Source organism: Cervus elaphus, chromosome 5 (genome assembly GCF_910594005.1).
Source record: "Cervus elaphus chromosome 5, mCerEla1.1, whole genome shotgun sequence".
NCBI lineage: Eukaryota > Metazoa > Chordata > Mammalia > Artiodactyla > Cervidae > Cervus > Cervus elaphus.
In genome coordinates this window covers 59,618,300-59,642,742 of record NC_057819.1, presented here as the reverse complement: position 1 = coordinate 59,642,742, position 24,443 = coordinate 59,618,300, and the positions used below count along the sequence as shown (strand labels likewise).

The 24,443-nt window shown below is 40.1% G+C and overlaps 1 protein-coding gene across 2 annotated transcripts in view; it reads right to left on the bottom strand.

Moving 5' to 3' along the window:
* The window catches only part of ARHGAP10 (Rho GTPase activating protein 10), a 358,558-nt gene that overhangs the window by 129,642 nt on the left and 204,473 nt on the right, over positions 1-24,443 (bottom strand). For both annotated transcript variants that reach the window (XM_043902572.1, XM_043902573.1), the window contains exons 14-15: positions 7,712-7,786; positions 1,214-1,301 (exon numbers count right to left, since the gene is read on the bottom strand). In XM_043902572.1, coding sequence (XP_043758507.1) covers positions 1,214-1,301; positions 7,712-7,786 — 163 coding nt within the window. The remainder of the gene's footprint in view (positions 1-1,213; positions 1,302-7,711; positions 7,787-24,443) is intronic.

The window sequence follows — 24,443 nt, the reverse complement described above, 5'->3', positions numbered from 1 at the left end:
TCCAACGTGAGACATTTTGGAAACCTGGAAACAGGGGAGGCCCTCTCATTGTCCCAGCATTTGGGGAATTACTGGAAATCCCTGGAGGAGGAAATGGCAACCCACTCCAGTATTCTTACCTGGAGAATCCCATGGACAGAGGAGCCTGGCAGGCTACAGTCCAAGGGGTTGCAAAGAGTTGGACACAACTGAACACACATGCGTGATACATTTTGTCTTTTCTATTTGGTCCCTGTTTTAAAGTCCTTATCTTTTCTGAGATACACTCAAATATTTATGAGTGCAGCAATATGATGGTTTAGAAAATCTCTAAAGTATTAGCCCCAAAAAGTGGCAGTAGGGAGACTGAGGAAACGAAAAGTGCCGAATGTTGAAAACTGAAGAAGCAGGAGACTGGGGCTCTGAGAAGTCATTACATTCATCTTCCTGCCTATACGTCTGAAATTTTTAAAATACAAAATACGTACTAAAAGTTGACTCTAATGTGCTTGTTGGAACCCAGATAGCATTTCCCTAAAAAATAATCCTGTGTGTTGGTTAAAAAGAACTCATGCTGGGGAGGCAGTGCCATTTGACTGCCAGACAAAAACCAAAGTCCCCAGCAGACCCACAGCCTAGGAAGCACAATTGTGACTATTTTCCATTCCTTTGCTCCATGTACTTGTCCTTCATCTAACCTCCAGCTTTGTGATCATTCAGCTCCTTTATTTTTTCAAGAAAGGTGAATGCTCATAGAAATGCTGAACCTTCTTTGAACTCTACAGCAAATATGTAAAACTCAAAGTCCATCTTTAAAAAACACCTCATCAATTAAACTTCTTTTCAAATAGCTTTGTATCTGTGTCATTATCATAAGTGTTTAATTTCATAGGGTTTACATTTAAATTAAGATATCTTCACTTTAGCCTACAACACAAAGAAAAGATTCAACGAATGGAATAAACAGCCTTCTTCCTCACTGTTTCAGAGCGTTTAATTCCGAAAACTCACATCCGCATTTCAAAACCCAAGTCTCTTCCAATTCTCTTCAGTTGCAATTGATCTGTCAGCTGATATTCACTGACTATGGACCACACTTCTGGAGCATCATTAGGTACCTCACAAATATACTTTCACATAAACTTTGACTTTTGAGTCGCACATGCAGAGTCAGCATCAGCTGTGTGTTAGACACCCAGTCTGCTCTTCCCCCCTGCTACCAAGAGAAGCTCACCTCAAATACTGCTTCAGGGCACTTGTTATTGTCTTCACTTCCCAGTCTATGGAATTCTCCAGGTCTACCTCATTGCAGGTCTTCACATCTAGTGAGCAAGCAAGGAAGAAACAAATATTAAAACCTGACCATTCAGAGGCCCTCTTGACTGGCTGACAATGCTTAGATTCTTAAACAGCCAAACCACAAATATTGAATTCTGTGGTTTCCTATAAAAAAACGTTACATACAATTTCTTATCATATTACAAGTCATGTTCTATTCTCAGACATTTCTAGCACTTCAGAAAATCTGTAGTGGCGATCAAAGTAAAAGGGTAAGGGTTGGGCTAGGAGTATGGAAGATCTTAGCAAAGCATTTTAGTATTCACAGCTGCAAAGCATATATCGCTATTACTACTACTATTATAAGATACTACTCAGCAGTCATGGCTTATAGCATGTAACACATAAAGTGCCTATATATTTGAACTTGCTTTGGGTGGCATTGTTGTTACTGTGTTATGACAGGGCAAACAGCACCCTTAATGTTAAAATTACTATAAGATCAACAACTCAGTGGAGAAGAAGGAGTTGGTCCTTCTTCTAAATCTGGTCCCACACTTGTAAGGTTTGCACTCATCATACTCTCTCTCCAAAGACTAATACATGATCAACCAAAATAGAAATACGATGACACATAAACTTAAAAAGCCTTTTATGAGTAATCTTTCGTATTAACATTATAATTTACACACTCATCCAGGAGCTATTTATTAGAAACCTCTACAAAAGATTTCTGACATTCTAAATTAGTTTTCTTTGTCTTAAAATTACATTAATAATGTGTTTCTTCCAAATGCCCTTTCAAATACCTAGTAAGTTCTAAAGAAGATGTAAAACATGCACTAAAAAAAAGAACAAGAAGAGTTGAAGGAGAAGGGGCAGGAGAGGGAGGAGGGGATGGAATGTACAGTTAATTTTGAAAAAGAAAAAGTCAGCTCTGAAATTAAAAAAAAAAAAAAGGGATGGTGAGAAAGGCAAGCATTCTGAGGGTGGTGGCATCTCCGAGCCTTGGAAGGCTGGGCTACTGCACTTGGCTATGACCCAGGAGCCGGGAAGAGAGTGCATCAAGGAATCACACACCTAGGCTTAAGTCCCGCTGCAAACCTGACCAGCTTCACCACTCCAAGTCATTTCTAACCTATCTGAACTTCAGCTCTTCCCATGCACAATGGAGATAACATAAACACTCTATTGAGAGCATCAAAGTCAATCAGAGCTGTATGCAGATTTCCATAAATCATTAAATGTGCAGGTAATCACCACAACTGAGTCACCAAAAGTATAAGCATTCTACCCAAAGAGAGAAGCAGTAAATGGGTTATGATGAATGACATCCATCGATCAACAGAAACTGGTATGAGTTTCTACACTCCGACCATGCAAAGGAGAAAATAAGAGATTTGTGAAAGACACTTATTTCTCCCTCACTCGGGAATGTTTCAACTAAGACTTCCCAAAAAACTAGTTGTTTCAGGGTTTTTTTCCTTCATTGCACTATATTTGTCTAAATATGCAAGGAAACACTTTATTGGCATACCCTTTTCAAATTAAAGCTCAAAAAGAAAATCCTGTTCAAACTGAACAGTACATTAAGTCACACATGCCCCTTAAAAGAGAAAGGATGCGTGACAACACAATGCTATCCTCAAATTTTTCGAAAATGAAGTAAAACAGGAAGTGATGGTTATTTCACAGCCATAACATCAGATATATGAAGTCAATTACTCAAAAGTCTAGAGACTTTTTAAAGCACTTCAACAGCTCTTGATTACAGCAACTGACAGCAAGATGCAATAAACTACAACAATGGCAATTGACACTGATTACATTTTGATCGGTTCCTACAATTCAGAACTCATTTGTCACTGTGCTTGTCAGACAAGCCACAGATACATTCAAGAAATCAAATTAAGCACCCTGATTAAAGGTGCAATCCTTTATAACTAGGACTAAATAATTCTGCTCTAAAGGCTTTGCCAACCAATTACTGCAGTAACTGAATATTCTCTCTCTCATTAAATCAATTATTTAAATCTCATACAAGTCAGATAACATTTTCAATCAACTTGCTACCAGCAAATCACCATTTTAAAATCCAGGAGGCTTTGAAAGGAAATCTTTTACTTTCAGCTTTTGACCATCATTCTGTATTTTGAGAAGCATAGTCTTTCTATGGGAAAATAAGCCATCTTTTGTTATTTATGGAATAAAAAGGAGCTGTCACAATAGAAACCAATGGCTACATGGCGTCCATGGTATTACTCCTCCATTAAATTTTCACTGTTTTCAAATAACTCAATCACCCATCCCTAGCAGCTCTTGACAATCTGTGGATGCACTGGGACTAGATAAATTTGTTAGTAACTTATTTTGTATTCAAACTTAAAAATGCATTTAGAGTGTTCAATTAGAATATATGCTCTACTATAAATAAGGTAGAAATTCTGTTTCTTCTCTGACCAAGGAATATTACACCACATGGATTAGTTTAAAACCTAAACTAGTAAGCAGAGACACAAAGAGTTGACTTTTTATTTGGATAGATGTTTCATAATTATATAACCAGTGGTCATCTCTTTTTTTTTTTTTTGAAACTGGAAACTTTCAGCCCAGCCCAAAATGCTGACATCTTACTGGACACTGACTTGGGTCCTAAAGTACTTGGAGATGCATAGTGACTGAATGAGTTTTGAGAATATTCTTTATAATCCAAAACCAGAAGCTTTCTCAGCTCCATTAGTTTGCTTTTCCCCTCAATCTATGTAAAAAGTCATCCTACAAACAAAGTAAACAACATAATAGGTTTACAGGAAAACAACTCTGGCTTTCTATGGTTCTGTGTCTTAAATAAATAAAATCATCCAGCTGTTTCTACAAATTAAATTTAGAAACAGACAGAAGATTCACCAGCACACACAAGCTATCACTGAATTTTCCCAGCACTGCTCTGACGCTCTCATTCCACCGTGGAGAAACAAGTACACAGAACGACTGTACCTCAGCTCAGTTCCAACCTACCGATAGCGACTGCAATTCATCTGTTACATTCTCACCCCACTTACTACAAAACCATGACTCACCCAAAGACACCTCATCTGCTGTTTCTCCCCGCCTTTCCCAACTGCCTCAAGTTTCCCATAAAAAAAAACAAACAAACCAAAAAAACTTTTAACAGACTATGTGTGCCCTCTGTTAGAGAAAAGAGAAGAGAAAGAAGGAGGAAAAGCAAAACACATGGAAGGGGAAGGAAGGCACTGAGGCATGGTTTTGTGCAACCTTGAGAAGCATGGTCCGCGGGAAAGCTGAGAGGCTGCTGGAAAACTCAGCAGACCGCAGCCTCCTGCCCCAGGGGATGGAGAGGGGCCAAGAGGACAAACAACTCTCCTCGCGGGGGAAGGCAGCTTCCCCTCCTCTACGCCACCTGGAGCAGCACAGACAACGTGTCGTTTAGAGGCCTTCCATGGTCAACTGCCATCAGCATTCCATGGGTGGTGGGGAGAGGAGAAGGAAGGGGACAGGCAAACAGGAACAGGGAGGGAAGGACGGAGAGGAAAAGGAGGAGGGGAACGAAGAGGAGGAGGAGGAAGAAGAAATATTCTTCTCTGTTGCAATCTTAAATGTGAAGAGTGAAAACATACCCAAGAGAGACAAGCAAGGAAATACATGCAAGATATTGAGCATGCACCCTTCGTCTAGAAATTATCACAAACGTTTAACACAGGAATATTTAAAAAGTGCAGAAAATATTTTAAACACAAAAATATTTTATGCAAAAATGGCAATAATAGAAAAATAATAGCAAAGTATATGATTGGTTCTTAATAACTACAAAGAACCAGGCCAAAGGAAAAAAAAAAAAGCACACACAAGTCCCTGTCAAAAAATATAAAACAACTTAGAACTTATTCTCAGATTCTTAAGAAGTTACATTATTCTTCATTTCTGCAAAGAAAAAATGTATTATGAACAAAAACATTTTGAAAACAATCAAATTTGAAATAAACATTATCTAGAGGAACAGAAATGTTTAAAAAATAACTGCCTAAAAATGTTAAAACTTAGTAAATCTGAGGAAAGGTTATCATGGGACTCCATTGTACGATAGTTGCAATTTTTCTGTAGGCTTGAGATTGTTTCAAAAATTTTTTTTAAAATTGTTTTTTAAAAATAAACAAATAAATACATATTTTTAAAAATAACTACCTAGTATCACAAACAGGAAAAATTAACAGAATTAATAAGTTATAGGAGGGAAAAACAGATTGTTACAAAAGAGCAAAGTTAAAAATCTGGCAGACTCACCCAACGTTTTCTCTTTAACACATATAACTTTGAAACAGTGTAGAGAGGTTGGGAAAAGTTGGAAAGAAAAAACATCTATGGGATAGAATGTACACAACTATTCAGAAATTCTAAAATTCTTTTTCTGAAAAGGTATAAATTAATTCAATTTTTACACTCGCTGAATCAGGAAGAAAGGAAAGAAATCTCTTAAGGCCATCTTAAAACTCACTCGAAACAGTGAATGAATCTTAAGAACTAAAGTTTGAGTTGGTAACATAAAGTAACAAAAAATGATGTTAATGCTAATGAAAATCCAAAGTTTGTGACTGACCACCTTAAATTCACACTAGGAATTATTTAGAGATAATAAAATAAATAAATTTAAAAGTAAATAAATAAGTAAAATAAATTTATCCAGTACTGTTCCCTTAAATGCATTACTTAATAAGAAAAATAACAAGTCAGTATCTTTCCCTTGTGTTAATTCTCTGATTTCCTCTGATGGCAGAATAACATTACTGAAAACACAGCATTTCTTTTGCCAGCAACTTAAATGTGGCGGTGTCACGCTTGTGTCCTGGACTTCTCTACCCTGAATCTCATGGAAAGTGAAAACAGTTTTCCAGGTCATGAAGTTTTAAGGGTTTAGATATTTTAAACACCTTGCAAGTTAAGGACTGCCTTGGGACATTTCCCACAAGCACAGCAAAGTACCACCCGGGTCTAGGGATACTGATGATCATGTGAACTTTTATGAGATTAAGAACAAATCTGGAGGCAGCTTAACACCTCAGGGTGACCACAGGGACACCCACTTGTTCGAGCTGCCCTTGAACATGACGAGAAGATAACAAAATAACCCTAGGATCCTTATGACCCATTCACTGCCAAGTGGGCCTTCCAGCCAAATCTCCCTTTCTGATACCAACAACGTCTTCCAGTTCTAATCACTATAACACCATCTTGGAAATGAGAGAAGTGTTTCTAATTTTAAAATTAACTAAAAGCAGATGCTGTTGTCCCATTAAACTCTGCCAGCTGCTACTGAACCACTGGCAACCTGAGTCTATTTAATTTGGAGCTCACTAATGGTAAAAAGGAAAATCTGACTGCCAAAATTGCACACCCAAGTTAAACCAGAGAGGCAGAAAATGAAAACAGCTCATGAAACGCAAATGTATTCTCATTAGGCTCTTCCAAGTGATGACGAGTCATTTTTCCTGCGGTTAATATCTAAAAAAAGGGTTGTTGATTATTAAATCCTGAATTCAAACACAGCCAAACAAGCAATGCTATCTGTAACACCCAAGCTGATTTTAGGCAGTTTAGTTCATGCTTCCTCAAAGTGAGCCTCTGCAACAACGCTTGAAGAGGCAGACAGGTTTAAATGCATTGATAGAATACCTGAGGGTATTGTTAATATTGATTAAAGTGAGATAGCAAATTAATTAATATTTAGCAAGGTCATAATGACAGATCGGTTTGACACATGGGCCCTCAAGCCTGATGAGTTATCATCAGCCCCCCCGGTAGCCTGCTTGGGGCCGGGGTGCAGGGGCAAGTGGGGCCTTTTACAGGTGGCACTGAGCTGACAGTAGGGTAATGTAAAAGCACTTTGTCATTCGCATAATGTCTGGGGTAATGAAATGAATTCACTTTCTGGCTTCCTCTCGTCTGCGATGCCAAAGAACACTGTGTTATCAGCACAGATGGAGAAGGCATGGTTCTGGAGAAGAGCCTGATACAAACAAGCCAGTGTGAATACCAATGAATCCCTGAGAATCAGACCCTCACTGTCGAGTGACAGCTGGGGAGCTCCAGAAAAACGAACGAGTCCCAGGGGTCTTGTCCAACCAAATGTACTGTCAAGACTGCACGGGCAATTTGGAAGCCAGGCAAATCAGAAGCCTGGCTTTTCCTTCCCTGGGAGAAGCAAGCAGAAGACATTCACCCATGAGCTGTCTTCTTTTCTTCCTCCCTTTCTTAGTGAGAGAGGCCTGAGCAAACACAAATCAACTTATCTGAGCCAACTCTCTGCTCAGGAGAAAACTCCTGGAGGCAGTAGAAGAACAGAATGGATTTCTGAGTTAAGTTACTATGAAACATTAAGTTGTAAAGTCAACGAACATCAACAAATAATGCATGGAAAATGATTAGAAAAGAGGCATACCCATCAACATACTCAGAAGTCTCTGGACCTTTGAACTCACCCCCACAACTCGATACAATCCTTGGTCATTTATACCTATTGGAAGAGAAAAAATGTTAGCAAAATACAGTAATTCAAATCTGAAAAGCTGTCAACAAATAGTTGCACACAGAATCCTTGCTAGCTCACATTAACAGCATTCCTGTTGCCTATAAAAAATAATGTTTGACAAGAGCAAGAGTTTACCAACTTGTTTTAGCAGCTTGGTATTCAAGAGTTGCAGCTGGGAAAAAAATAAAGTTCCACATGGACAAAATGTAAAGAGTAAACAGTAATGAAAAAACATTGGTTAAGCAGTCGTCACATATACCAATGCAATTTGTAAAGATGCACTGTATCTTTCACATTTCTTATGTTTAGGTATTCTTGAGATTGTTCTTGACAAGTTTTAACCTTTTAAAAATAATATGATGCTGATTGGTACATAGAAATTGTTTGGATGATTCTTGAAGACCAAGGAAACCACTTAATCAAAAGTAAGGCAAAACCTGTTTTCTTTTGTTTCCTTAAGGGCAGTATATGCATTGTCCAGAGAAGCACTAAAACTCCAAATGAGGATCGCATCAAAATTATACATCAAAATGAACCAAACCACTGCATTCTCTCTCTGTGGATACCTGGAAACAAAGTATCTCAAAGTACAACAGACAAGAAATAAAGGCAAGAAAATGTATCAGCAAATATAACTTAGTATGTTGGACACAAGATTGTTTGAATTCTGATGTGAACAAGCCAATTGAAAAAGGACATTTTTGAGGCAATCAGGAAACTTGGACTGGCATTAGGGTTATGTAAGAAAATGTTTTAATTGTTTATGTTGCATATTGAAAGGAGTAAGAGTAATCTATCTTAGATTTGCTTGAAGGAGGAGGAAGGGAATGAGGAGACTGTAGCAAAATCGTGAAAATTTTTGAGTCTGCACAAGAATGCAGGAGTTCATTGTACCCTTTACCTTTTCTGTACTTGAAATTTCCATGATAAAATCACCACTCCCAAAAAATGTGACTTAATATCTTTCTTTCTTAAAAGAGGTGAAACTTTCTGTGTGTTTGTTTTCTGCACCACAAATGCTAAAACTAACAAGAACCGGACTGGCTGGTCCCGAGATCATGGCTCTAATCTGCAGAGTTTCCAAAACAAAACACCACACCAAAAAGGCCGAGGGACCCAAGGGAACTTTCTCCTTTTTTTTTGCCTCCCTGTATGGAGCGGTGCCAAGCCTACCAGCCAGAGTCTAAAGAACTGGGTTCAAGTCACAGCCCAATCCCTCCTGAGCCCTGAGACCCAGAGCAGGCCAGGAACCTTCTCTGAGTCTCGACGCTGCCTCCGAGGTCAGGACAGTGTCTCTCCCCATGTGCCAGGATGGCAATACAGGCCAGGTCTCTTGGCCTTCCTTAATTAATAGAAATTGACTAAGGCCAGACAAGAAATTCAGGCAAGGCTTTACTGGGGCCCCTGCTGCAGCACGGGGGAGCAAGAACAAATAACTGGTCCCCCTGCTCACAGCCCGAGGTCGGAGGAGAGCTGGTTCCTCACACAGGGTGAGGGTAGGGGCGGGCCCAGAGGTTGGGCTGGAGGGGTGGCTTAGGTGGTCTGCCTCCCTTTTGGTGGTTGAGTGTGCAGGGGGGGATGTGGTTTTGCTTCCTGGCTCTTCAGGAGTGGCAGCTGGATTTTTTTGGTCTTTCTGTATCTTGTTGCCCATGATTTGCGCCAACTGAGCATGCATGCAAATATCTGCAGTCCTTTACAGTTTCTTTGAGCTGAAGCTCCAATACTTTGGCCACCTAATACAGAGCCGACTCATTGGAAAAGACCCTGAAGATTGGAGGCAGGAGGAGAAGGGGATGACCGAGGATGAGATGGTTGGATGGCATCACCGACTCAATGGACATGAGTTTGAGCAAGCTCCAGGAGATGGTGAAGGACAGGGAAGCCCGGAGTGCTGCAGTCCACGGGGTCACAAAGAGCTGGACACGACTGAGACTGAACAACAACAGTTTCCTTGTATGTGACAAACACAAACACAATGTTTCTTTGTCTCAGGGAGACATTTGTCCATGTGCAAGCATTGCAGCAAGGGTCCAGGTCCCAGTCTGTCTCACTGGGAGATCACAAATGATACCTACATGTGCCCTGCCTGTTATAACACACCGCACACACTATGTTTCATTATTCCTTATAAAAATGAGGATTTCTGTTCCTTCTTTTTCATGTTTTGGCCTTTATTTCTCCTTGTGTGCATGCTCAGTCGATCAGTCGTATCCTACTCGTTGTAACCCTATGGACTGTAGCCTGCCAGGCTTCTCTGTCCCTGAGATTCTCCAGGCAAGAATACTGGAGTGGGTTGCCATTTCCTCCTCTGGGATATTTTCCCAAGCCAGGGATCGAACCTGAGTCTCTTACATCTCCTGCATTAGCAGGTGGATTCTTTTACCACTGAGCCACCTGGGAAACCCTTGCATCTCCTGACTCAGCTTCAAATTTCTGAATGTCCTGTTTGTCTGTTCTGTGTCCCCCAAAATGCATATGTTGAAGTCCTAAACCCCAGTACCCCAGAACGTAACAGTTTTGTAACTAAAGTCTTTAAAAGAGGTGGTTAAGTTAAAACAAGTTCATGAGGGCGGGTCCTAATCCAATAAGACTGGTATCCTCATAAGCAGAGGTCAAGCCACAGACACACAGAAGGAAGACAATGAGAAAACGGAGGGAGAAGACAGCCGTCTGCAAGCCAAGAGCAGGGCTCTCAGGAGAAACCAGCATGCCAACAGCCTGTCTCGGATCTCCAACACCCTGTCTCAGATCCCCAGCCCTGAGAACTACTAGAAAATTGATTTCTCTTGCTTAAGACCCCCAGTCTGTGGTCCTTGAGTATGGCAGCCCCAGCAAACAGACACACCCTCTTTCTGGATTTTCTCTAGAGCTCAAAGAACCAGGGCGGCCAAGGCCCTTCAGTCTATACAAGGCTGTTCAGAAGACTCAAGAATCAGAGTAGCAGAGAGGCACCTTTGTGAAGGGAAATGCTGAGAGCAGAGAAAAATGAGGTCAGCCCTGTTAAGAGTTAGAAAAATGGTCAAAAAACAAAAATCAGAGCTTGAGCCTGCTAGAGGGAAAAAGACCAGACCTCACGCCTTCCTTCTCCTAGAGGCTAGAAGGCTATGTCCAGAGAGTTGGAAATACCAGAGCATTTTTTTTCAACACTCCTCTATTTAAGAAACCTAAAATAGTTTGGCCTCAAAGCCAGAAGCCAAGAGAGCAAGTCATATTCTGCAGACTAACATGGCTGTCTGAGAAGTGCCAGACAAATGTAGAGAAATGAAGTAAGAATGTTACTTCAGCAATAATCATCACTCTGTGCTAATTACGATCAGATAATTGATCAGGTTCACATTCATCAAACCACAAGAAGGAGAATTAATTGCTAATGCATAGTGAAAGGTGCATGGGGGATTAATGCTACTCAACACGTTTTACTCTTTTAAATAAATTTAAATAAACCTTGTTCAAAAGCAACTTGGAAACAGCACATGGACCACACGTACTCAAGTCACATGCAGAAGCGTCTGTTTCTTGTCACACTGTCCTTAAAAGCACTGGACTAAATAACCAGAAAAACTACATCTATGAACACACGCATGATGTGCAAAAGGCATCATATAAATAAATTTAAAGGCTATAAACCAATCAAAATGTCAAGTCATAGGATTTTTACAACCTCTTCAACTTCTTTCCAAATTTTCCTCTTCCAGCCAAAGGGATCACTATTTCTCATCACCAAGTATTATAATTTTGAAATTTTTCTTTAACTTCTTCCCTGTCACTTTCCAAATTCAACAGACCAATGTCTGCATTTTCTTCACACTTCGGACTAATCTCTGCTTCTTCAATATGGCCTTGAATTTGATGCCTGTATGTTGAGCACCCCTAATAAGGACACACACATAACCATAATACAGTCTGAACACCATCATTTTTTTCTACTTTTTATTTTTCAAGTGACTTTGATTATCTTAGGTCTTTCTCATCCACGCTTAAGAGTAAGTCATCAAATGAAGTCCAAGTTCCTCAGGTGAACAAGCATGTAAGGCATAGATACATAACTCTTCATAACGAGCCTCACCTCACCAACCCATAATTTATTGTAGAGCACTCATCTAAATCAGAACAGACCCCTGACTATTACCCACGAAAAACCAAATTCATCCCTTCCTCAGGCACAAGTCCCCTCTGAGAGAGAAGTTCTTCCCTTTCTCTTCATTAATGACTCATCTGCCAAATATTTATTCATTAAATATATGGCAGGTGAAATTCGAGCTGCCCAAGAGTCAACCGTGAGCAAGATAAAGTCCCATCCAGAACTTGGAACTAAGAAGAAAAAAAAAATCCCACCTTTTTTCTGTCACTATCCCATACTGATATTTCCTTTAATTAAAAATGTTTTGAACTTATGTATTCTTTTTCCATCATTTTTTTCTACTGAACTATAGTTCACTTGTAATGTTGTGTTTGTTTCAACCATACAGCAAATTCATTCAGTTATGTGTATGCATGTGTGTGTGTATATTCTTTCCCAGATTATTTTCCATTATAGGCTATTACAAGATATTGACTATAGTTCCCTGTTCTATACAGTAGGTCCTTGTTGCTTACCTGATTTACATACAGCAGTGTGTATCTGTTAACCCCAAACTCCTAATTTATCTCCCCCACCACCACCATCTCCTTTGATAACTATTAAGTTTGTTTCTATGTCTAAGAATTTTTTTCTATTTTGTAAATAAGCTCATTTGTATATTTTAAACTCCATATATAAAAAGATATTAGATGATAGTTGTCTTTCTCCAACTGACTTGCTTCACTTAGTATGATAATCTCTAGGTCTATCCATGTTGCTGCAAATGGCATCATATTTATGGCTGAGTAATATTCCACTCTATATAGGTATCATGTCTTCTTTATCCATTCATCTGTTGATGGGCATTAGGGTTGCTTCCATGTGTCAACCATTATAAACTGTGTTGCTATGAACACTGGGGTCCAGGCGTCTTTTTTGAATTAGAGTTCCATCTTTTCTTGACATATGCCCAGGAGTGAGACTGATAGATCATATGGCAGCTCTAATTTTAGTCACAGTTTTTTTTAAGGAACCTCCATACTATTCTCCATAGTGGATGCACCAATTTATATTCCTAACAACAGTGTAGGAGGGTTCCTTTTTCTCCACACCCTCTGATATTCCCTTTTTCTGAATTTGACTCATAATTAATTCCTTTTAACATTTGATTACATTTAAAACAAGCCCAAATCCTCCCATTCACAATTCCCAAAACCAAACATCTGAATGCCTGACCTGACATCAGGTTATTTCGGTCTGCTTTTTCCCCAGTCAGTATGAATATTCATACATCACTATGTTAAAAGTAGTTTCTACACCAAACCTGTCTAAAGATGTTACATGCTCGACAATTTATGTCCCATACCACCTTTTCTCATACACATTCACCTCAGAATTCTCAGATTAAGAACTGTGGACCTGTGTTCCTCCGTCTCTCCCCAAATACGTAGACATATTACCTACGTAATACTAGGAAATACTACCTAATACTAGGAAAAATACTAGGTTAGCTTTGGTTTGGGGTTTTTTGGTGTGTTTGTTTTCAATAGCTTTCACAGTGCCTTGCATAGAGTAGCTGAGGATGGAATAGTATACCTAGGTTGATTTGACTTGAAATTAATTTAGAATTACAGATATAGATTGGACTTGGCCTAAAACAGACATTACACTTAGGAACTAAAAATTCAAATATCCAAAGTATTAGTAAACAAAACAACAACTCTCAGAATGGAAGCAAATATTTGCAAATGAAGTAACTGAAAAGGGATTAATCTCCAAAATATATAAACAGCTCATGAACCTTCATATCAAAAAAGAATAAAAAAATGGATGGAAGATCTAAATAGACACTTCTCCAAAGAAGACATACAGACTGCTAAAAAGCACATGAAAAGATGCCCAACTTCACTAATTATTAGAGAAGAGCAAATCAAAATGAGTATAAAAAGGTGATACTACAATGAGTATCACCTCACACTGTCAGAATGACCACTGTCAACAACAACAAAAAAAAATCTACAAACAATAAATGCCGGAGAAGGTATGGAGAAAAGTGAACCCTTCTACACTGTTGGTGGGGATGTAAATTGTTATAGCAGCTATGGAAAACAGTATGGAGGTTCCTTCAAAAACTAAACTTAGAGCTACCATATGATCCAGCAATCCCACTTCTGGGCATATATCCCGAGAAAATCATAATTCAAAAAGATACATGTACCCTAATGCTCACTGAAGCACTGTTTACAATAGTCAAGACATGGAAGCAACCTGCATGTCCACCAACAGAGGGACAGGTATAGATGTGGTACACACATACAAAGGAAAATTACTCAGCCATAAAAAAGGATGAACAATGCCATTTGCAGCGACATGGACGGACCTAGAGAGTGTCACACTGAGTGAAGTGAGTCAGACAGAAGACAAATTTCATTATGATATTGCTTACATGTGGAATCTTAAAAAAGGATACAGTTGAATTTATAAAGCAGAGTTATAGGTGTAGAAAACAAACAATGGCTACCAGGGGCAAGTGAGAGGAGGGATAAATTGGAAGATTGGGACTGACATTTACATAGTACTATATATAAAACAAATAACTATTAATAATAAGGACCTACTGTATACCACAGGGAACTCTACCCAATACTCTGTAATGACCTATAAGAGAAAAGAATCTAAAAAAGTGTGAATATACATATACGTATAACTGATTCACTTTGCTATACACCCGAAATGAACACAACATTGTAAATCAACTATATTCCAGTAAAAAATCTTAAGAAAAACCCAAGGTATTAAAACTTTCCCAGCATATCAAAACTCAGTGACAGCTGTCATTACCACAATACTTTCTAACTTTTAACAAAAACCTGTAATCTCATCAAAGTATTTACAGGCCAACAGTTTTTTTCTTGAATAAATCAGATTGGTTCTGACCAGTAAGAAAGACAAGGTGAGTGCTCTGCAGTTCACTGGCGAGCAGCTGATGACAGCTGTCCCCGGCCAAATCAAACTCGTCTCCCCCCCCCACCTGCCTCCTCCAATCTCACACAGCGCTGTCGCCGAGCACTGCCCACATCTCCTGAAGGAGAGGGCCGAGACGCAGGAATGAGTCAGGCTTCGTCATTCTCTCTGTCTCACTGTTTCCCTCTGCAAATGATCAGCTCCAGCAAACACTCATGTGGAACTCAGGAACCCCAGAGGGCAACCCAGAGGCCCTGCAGGTGGGCTGGAGATCAAATGAGAAAAGAAGACGCTTCACTTGACAACTAAAGGAAAATTACATGCAAAAGGGAAAAAAGGAAACTTTCAAGGCTTGGTGAATTCCATTAAAAAACCGAGGTAGCAGTAAAGGCTGGACGAGGTAACCTGACCAGTCAACGTGGTAAGAATAAAACACAGTGGTGTCTGCAGTCATGGAAGCAGAAGAGAGAAGACAGGTAATCAAAACACGCACCCAGGAAAGGCAAACAGGGAGAAGATGACTATAAAATGAATGGAAGGAGAAGGTGGGAAGAAATGAGAGGATCATGGGCTAGAAATTATATCACATTTAATTTCCTGTTAATTTCATAACCATTGTTGAGGACTTACTATACTTTAGGTACTGAGGTAGAATAAAGTCAGGACACAGGGTAAAATTTAAAAAGGCATTCAAATTAAAAGAGAGAGTAACTTGGGACCCAGAGAGTCATAAAGTCTTTTCTTTTGAAAAGAACTTCTTTGGCTTCAGAAGCAGATTCTGTGCCTAACAGCACATGGTATACATTTAACAAAGAAACAGAATAAATTAATACACTGAATCAGTGATTCATAACTTGATGACTGGCTAGTAAAAAGACACGGAAAGAAAGAGACAAAAAAGATTATAATGAGAAAAAAATAACACAACATTTTAAATCGCCTACACTCCAATGTAAAACAAACAAAAAAATTTTTTAAAGAAAAGAAAAAATAGATGTGACTGTACAAAGAAGTAAGGCTTAAACTGAAACATCAATACTTCTGATGGTTAACAGGCAAACAATTATTGAAAAGACCTTTCCAAGTGTATGATTCTACAGAAATAAAAGATCAGGTTCCATGGGTCTATAAACTAACATTCATTCAGTTCTCACCTATTGACAGCAACCAGCAGAGTGCTTGGCATGAACTGAGATATTTGGTCAATATTTACAGAGGAAGTGAAACATTTATTTGCATTTGTGCATGCTGACAACAAGGATCATTAATGTTCAAGCTCGCATTCACATCAAAAGTCTAAAATATGCCATTATTAATAAGGCTCATGTGCATATACACATGTGGACATGCATAAATATAAATATACATTTACATATCCCACCAGCACTACAAAGACAAATTTCCCTGTGGGCTATGTAATAAGCATAAATATTCATGCATATATGTTTTATATCTTATATATCTTCAAGATTCTTGAAAATAAAAGGGAAGGAATACCATAGGTCAAATGATTAGGAAAAATTTGTGAGGAAATACCTAGCAACAAAGCTTAAGAATGACAGCTATATCACAAATTATTGGAGTAATGCAAATCCAAACTACAATGAGGCATCACCTCACACCAATCAAAATGGCCATCACCACAGTGTCTACAAATAATAAACACTGAAGAGGGTGCAGAGAACAGGGAACCCACCTACACGGTTGGTGCAAGGTAAATTTGTGCAGCCACTACGGAGAACAGTATGGAAGTTTCTCAAAAAATTAAAAAGAGTTGCCATATGATCCAGCAGTCCCACTCCTGGCCATACATCAGAGAAAAACTCAAATTCAGAAAGATACATGCACTCCAGTGTTCAGAGCAACACTATTTACAATAGCCAAGATGTGGAAGCAACCTAAATATCCATCAACAGGTGAATGGATAGAGAAGATGTGATATATGCACACATACACACACAGTGGAATGTTATTTAGCCATAAAAGAATGAAATAGTATCATTTGCAGCAACAAGGATGGACCTAGAGATTCACGTACTAAGTGAAGTCAGACAAACACAAATATTTTTTTTTAATATTGCTTATATGTGAAATCTAAAAAGTGATACAGATGAATTTATTTACAAAACATAAATAGACTCACGGACACAGAAAACAAATTTATTGTTACCAAAGGGGAAAGAAAGGGAAGGGACAATTTAGGAGCATAGGATTAATAAAATAAACAACAAGGATCTACTGTGCAGCACAGGGAACTATATTCAATATCGTTTAATAATCTATAGTGGAAAAGAGTCTGAAAAAGTGTATGTGTATACACTGAAAAAGTGTATGTGTATACATGCGTATGTTTGTGTGTGTATATATATGTAAGTAAACAGTATACATATACACACACAATTATATATATATATGTGTATGTGTGAACCCAGCTGTGTCTGACTCTTTGCGACCCAATGAACTGTAGCCCACCAGGCTCCTCTGTCCATGGGATTTTCAGGCAAAAATATTGGAGTGGGCTGCCATTTCCTCCTCAAGGGGATCTTCCCAACCCAGGGATCAAACCTGAGTCTCCTGCATCTCCTGCAGTGGCAGGCAGACTCTATCACTGACTCACCTGGGAAGCCCTATATACTGTGTGTGTGAGTGTGAGTGTGTGTGTGTGTGTGTGTGTGTGTGTGTGTGTGTGAGAGAGAGTGTGTGTGTGTGTGAGAGAGTGTGTGTGTGTGAGAGTGTGTGTGTGTGTGAGAGTGTGAGTGTGTCTGTGTGTGAGTGTGTGTGTGCGTGTGTGTGAGTGTGTGTATATGATTGAATCACTTTGTTGTACACCTGAAATAATACAACACTATAAATTAACTATACTTCAATTCTAAAAAAAAAAAAGAATAGGATATTATAAAAGTCATTCAAAGAAAAGCAATGAAAAGGCTCATGAACATTGTTTCGGGTCACAGGTGAATTACAAAACCTTGGCAATGTGTTTCTTACATACATTTATAATTAAGTCCCAGTAAACACTATGTTTAAATGTCTGTGTAAACGCTTTTCAGGCCATCCACTACACTGAGTTACATAAACAGGTTCATACACAGATACCCTTCCAAGATACAGGGTCATTCATAATACTTTAAGATTCTGTCAAAAACACATGTTTATATTAAATCAGCTTTAAATACAAGCACATAAAACCAAGAATGCTTCACTCTTCCATCAAAGGAACATACGTATTCCACATCATAAATTTAAGATGCTCTACATATAAAATTGAAGAATTCTAAAGCTTTAGGAGAAGAATGCATTATTTTAACACTAGGTAGCAAATACTGCAAAAAGCAGGTTAGAAGACCATTTCTAAGCACTGGGACAGTTAGAGGATTAACTATAGCTTTACAAAGATTAGAAGCTCAAAATGATACATCTTCATTCCGGATCTTGGTTCCCTCATTAAAAAAAAAAAATACAACCATCTGGGAAACAAATTTGTTAGGGTTATAGATACAAATTATTACAAATTAATGTTATAGAGATTCTGGAAGCTTCCAGCTCTCCCCTCTCCCAGCTGTATAACCTGGCAAGTTACTCAATCTCTGTCTCAAATTCTTTATCTGAAAACGAGGTTAATGACGGGATGGAGTTGCTGCGAAAATAAGAGATGATGTTTATAAAGCATTTGCATAAGCCTTACATAACAGTCATGAAAATCTCTTACTGTAACATAAAATTCAAGATTAATATCAAAATAATTTGGCACAATGCATATAAATAGTCACCCTAACGAAGGCTTATAGTCTGCAGCCCACTGTCATAAAATAAAGCATATGCTGGGAAGAGAGTCAAAGTTTATTTAATATGAATGACTCATGGAAAATATAAAATTCCTGTTCACCAATAACATTTGGAATTTCTCCCTTGGATGATAATTATTTGGGCGGCAGATAGAAAAGCATTACAGACAGCTAGTACCTGCCAGGAACTGATCTGCATTTTCCTTTCCTGTGAAGTCTTGCTTTCACTTTCATGTTGCCTTTCCCACACTCTTTCCATATAAATCCACTTCTAGGCTGGGATCAAGGTGCCTCCCTATCCACAGGCACCTGGAAGACAGGTCTCAGGATTTCACTCACATGTTCTTTTCACCAGACCAACCCAAGGCTGAGCTCAGAACCCCGCCAGCCTGGCACTCCTGAGTCCAGCCGTCACATGCACACCCATTCCAGCGGGAGTGAGGCATGTTCAAAAAAACTACAAGGCAAATATCCAATTCCAGGTCCAAGCCAACTTCTTTGGAAGTACTGATAACTTCTGGACTCTACAGCACATCGAGGTCTGACCATGAGTCTCATCCTCTCAAATCCAAGTCTCGAATATAAAGAGTGTTTGGTTTATTACAGCCTAACTTTGTATTAGGGCCCAAATGGACTACAGAATATTCCCAATACTCCAGATAGCTGGCCTCAGCTCGAGTTTGTAGAGAGAACAAAAGAAAGAATTTTTATTTCGGACCAGAAAACCCCTAGACTTGTTGCATTCCTTGTACAAGCACCCAAACCAGCAGGCAGAATGTCTAGAGGGGGCAGGAGAAAGCTGCAAAGTGACAGGAAGTTTCTTATTTCATTAGAAACGCTCAGGGGGACAGCGTTTCCCAGGTGGCCCAGTGGTTAAGACTCTAACAGGTACTGTTTGTGGTAGAGAATCCATCTACCAATGCAGGAGACCTAAGAACTGGAGGTTCAATTCCTGGGTTGGGAAGATCCCCTGGAGGAGTGCATGGCAACCCACTCCAGTATTCTTGCCTGGAGAATCCCACGGACAGAGGAGCCTGGTGGGCTACAGTCTACGGGGTTGCACAGAGTCAGACACCACTGAAGCACTTAGCACACAGCACCTGCTTCTCCTGCAGCGGGCACAGGCTTGATCCCTGACCAGGGAATAAAGGGAACACAAGCCGCAAGGTATGGCCAGAAAAACTACTCAGGGGCACACAATCTCCGCAGAGGTCAGATGTCCAGCTGTCCCAGATCTAAGACATCTAGCTTCAACTCATTCAAGGCACCCTTCCGTCTTTCCTCACAGTGTGAACCCTGGGAAAAGAAGCAGCACACGGTCTCTGGACCTTGTGGCAGAATTCAGCATCCCTGTCACCACCAAGATGCTCCATCACCCAACTCTTCCTCTCACTTTACTTCTACCCCACACAGCATTTCTAAGAATCACAGACCAGGATCAGATCAGAGACCAAGGTCTGAATTCCAGCTCTGCCACTTTCAACTTGTCTCCTGAACTAAGCACCCGAGCCTAAGAAAGATGATATATCTGGTCAACTACCTACTAAGTTCTATAGGGATTGGGTGAAGTAGTGTAGTAGCATACACGAAATACTTAGAAAAGGTAAACTGCTATTTAATAGATTTTAAACACTGTCAGATGCAGCTTCTACACTGACATGATGTCTGCCACTAAGAGACTTTGTGAGGCACTGCAGAGAGTCTCAGCAAAGGGGACATATCTTTCTTGGGCTGATGATACACCTCAGGGGTCCATGATGGAGCTGATCTGGAAAGAGGGCAGGTGTAACTTCAGAATGGCTTTATCCCAAATTGAGTTGAGCGCTTCATAGAGAGATACTCAAATCTTTTCTCCCCACTTCCCTTTCCTACTGTCTAGTTTCAAACTTCCTCTGTTCCTTAAAAGTCTGTCTTCTGAAAAGATACTCAACATCACTAACTTGTTGTTTAGTCACTAAGTCATGTCCAACTCTTTTGCAACCCCTTGGACTGTAGCCCACCAGGCTCCTCTGTATGGGATTCTCCAGGCAAGAATACCAGAGTGGGTCACCATGCCCTTCTCCAAGGAATCTTCCCAACCCAAGGACCAAACCCAGGTCTTCTGTGTCTCCTGCACTGCAGGTGGGTTCTTCACCACTGAGCCACCAGGGAGAAATGCAAATCAAAACTATGCTGAGATGTCATCTCATATAGTCAGAATAGCCATCATCAGAAAGTCTACAAATAAAAAATGCTGGAGAAGGTGTGGAGAAAAGGAAATCCTCATACACTGTGAGTGGGAATGTAAACTGGTGCATCCACTATGGAGGTTTCTTAAAAAACTAAACACAGAATGACCATACGATCCAGCAATCTCACTCCTGAGCATATATCCAGAGAAAACCATAATCTGAAAGGATACATACACCCCAGTGCTCACTGCAGCACTGTTTACAATAGCCAAGGCACAGAAGCAACCTAAAAGTCCATCAACAGGGGAATGGATAAAGGAAATATGGTACATATATACAATGGAATATTACTCCACCATAAAAAGGAGGAAAATGCCATTTGCAGCAAAATGAATGGACCTAGAGATATCATACTAAGAGAACTCACAAAAAAACAAATATCATATGATATCACTCATAGACAGTATCTAATTTTTTTTAAAAAGAAGACACAAATGAACGTATTTACAAAAGAGAAACAAACTGACAGATATCAAAAACACACTTACAGTTACCAAAGGCAGAGGGATAAATCAGGAGCTGGGAATGAACACACACACACTACTATATATAAGACAGATAATCAACATGGACCTACTGCATTAGCTTCCCGAGTGGCTCAGTGGTAAAGAATCCACCTGCCAATGCAGGAGATGGGGATTCAATCCTTGGGTCAGATAGATCCCCTGGAGAAGAAAATGGCAACCCACTCCAGTATTCTGGCCTGGGAAATCCTACGGACAGAGGAGCCTGGTAGGCTACAGTCCACAGGGTCATAGAGAGTTGGACAGAACTTAGCAACTAAAGAACAACAATAACCTCCTGTATAAAAACTCTACTCAATATTCTGTGATCACCTACATGAGAAAAAAAAAATCTAAAAAAGAATGGATATATGTAGATGTACAACTGAATCATTCTGCTATACACACGAAGCTAACACAGCATTATAAATCAACTGTATGCCAACAAAATAAAATATAAAAAAATCTGTCCTCCACTTTTTCCATTCATCTCCCACAACTTCAGAAGATCAGCCTAGAGAATCTCCATCTCCTCAAGTTCACTATTGTTAACAGCAGCAGATCTTAAAAAAAAAAAAAAGTTGGTCTTGGATTTGAGTTGTCGTTTTCTAGCTCTGAGGGCTACACAAGTCAAATGATGGCTCTGCACTTCAGCTGACCATGTAAAATGGAGAAATAGCACTGTCTTACGGGGGATTTGTGAGGATGACACACAGGAAGTACAACCTCATTCTTCTCCGGTTTCATAACTTCTTGACTTCCACGGGTTGTTTCTTGGTCCTCCTTGCACCTGAGCTATCTAGAACCTGACACTGCTGACTTCCTCCTCTTTCAATCATCCCCTTGTGACAAAAACAAATACCATATATTAACACATATACGTGGAATTTGAAAAAAAAAAACAAAAAACCTGGTATCGATGACCTTATTTCCAAAGCAGAAATAGACACAGACATAGAGAACACATGTACGGACGCCAAGGGGGAAGAGGGGATGGGATGAATTGGGAGACTGGGAAAGAGACACATGCACTACTGACACTACATATAAAACAGAAAAGTGATCAGAGCCTCCTGCGCAGCACAGGGATCTCTGCTCAGAGCCCTGTGATGACCTCACTGGGGAGGAAATAGAAAGAGGGGATTATATGTATACTGGAAAGTTGATTCACTTTGCTCCACAGCAGAAACTAGCCAATACCGTAAAGCAACTATGCTCCAGTAAAGAATAAAATAACTCCCCTTGTGGCTTACTCCACATCACACTCTCTTGACTCTCTTCCTACCCCTTTGTGGAATGTCTCCTTCATTCTTCTGCTTCTTCTCGTCCTCTAAACACAAAGATCCCCAAAGAGCCTGCCCTTTGCCCCATTTTCTTCTTACCTCATCATCTACCCGAATGACGTTCTGACTCTCTGAACTTTGCCTTGCTGAAAATGGAGGCCCATCAGCTGTCTGGATGCGTTCAACCCATTTCTGATGGAAATGCCACAGGTACCTTGAATTTGGGATACCCAAAACCAATTTAGATTCCCTCAAAAGTTCTTCTCTTGCATCTCTGTCTTGGCTAAAGATGTCTTCATCTACCCGGGTGGAAACTTTAGAGTCAAGTTTTTACTTTTCTGTTTTACTTTTCACTTTTGTTTACCTCCCAGTCCTGAATATTCATTGGAAGGACTGATGCTGAAGCTCCAATACTTTGGCCACCTGATGCGAAGAACTGACTCAGTGGAAAAGACCCTGATGCTGGGAAAGATTGAAGGTAGGAGGAGAAGGGGACGACAGAGGATGAGATGGCTGGATGGCATCACCAACTCGATGGACATGAGTTTGAGCAAGCTCCGGGAGTTGGTGATGGACACGGAATCCTGGCATGCTGTAGTCCATGGGGTCGCAAAGAGTCGGACCCGACTGAGCGACTGAACTGAACACATCCAACAGGTCACCATATCCTGTTTTTCTCTTGAGTCTCTCTTCCAATCCATTATCTCTTTCCTTCTGCCAATGGAAAGTTTAAACCATCACCTCTTACCTGGATTATTTCTACAATCCAACCAGCCATCTTTGCTTCCCTGCCCTTCCCCACATCAACTCTCAGTTCAGTTCAGTCCCTCACTCTTGTCCGACTCTTTGTGACCCCATGAACCACAGCACACCAGGCCTCCCTGTCCATCACCAACTCTTGGAGCTTACTCAAACTCATGTCCATCAAGTAGGTGATGCGATCCAGCCATCTCATCCTCTGTCGTCCCCTTCTGCTCCAATCTGTCACTGTGTCACCTGTGCTTGCACAACTGAGGCAAATATGCAGCCCAAATATGCAGTTGCCAGCAACTGAGGCAAATATCCCAGCCCAGGATCTACCACACACTGGCCTCAACTGCTTACAGAGCATCTTCTCAAGTCATCCCCACCCACTCACCTCTGCCAGCAACACCCCAGGGTGCACGAACACCAACTGTGGCAGCACCTTCCTCTGACACAAAGAACATGTTTGCCTGCAGCCTTGGAAAATAAGAGCTAGTGTCCATCTAGAGCAAACAGCAGGCACACGTGCCAGTCATTTCAAAACAGTCGAGTCTCCAAAGTTCAGAGTTAGTCTCCTACAGCACCGTGCACAATGTACTGTGTGCAGATCTCTCTCACCCTCTTTGCCACGCCCTTGGGACCTGAGGCTCAGGACACCAACACAAGATGTAGGATGCTGCCTGCTGAGAGTAATGAACTGTCCCTGATCCCTGATCCAGGAGTCTTGAGTTTTCTACCAGCATCCATGGAACTCTACAAGGGAACGTGTTCACATGAAAGTTAGATAAAACCTCAGAGCCTTCACTGCCTTAAACTAAAGGCGATAGTCAAGAACAGGAACCATATCTCTACAACTCCCCCAGCCCCATATCTTTCCTTTTAAGAAACAGCCAAAACGTGCTGAGTAAAGTCCATCTAACTTATGCACACTCAGGAGTGGATAAGTAGTACAGCAAGCTAGAACGGATAGGCTGCTAAGTAAGAGTCATTTTCTCTTCAAACTCAGCACTCACATAGCTCAAGTTTAAGCAGCTACAAATTTTCACTTACATAAATTAAAAAAGAGACTCAG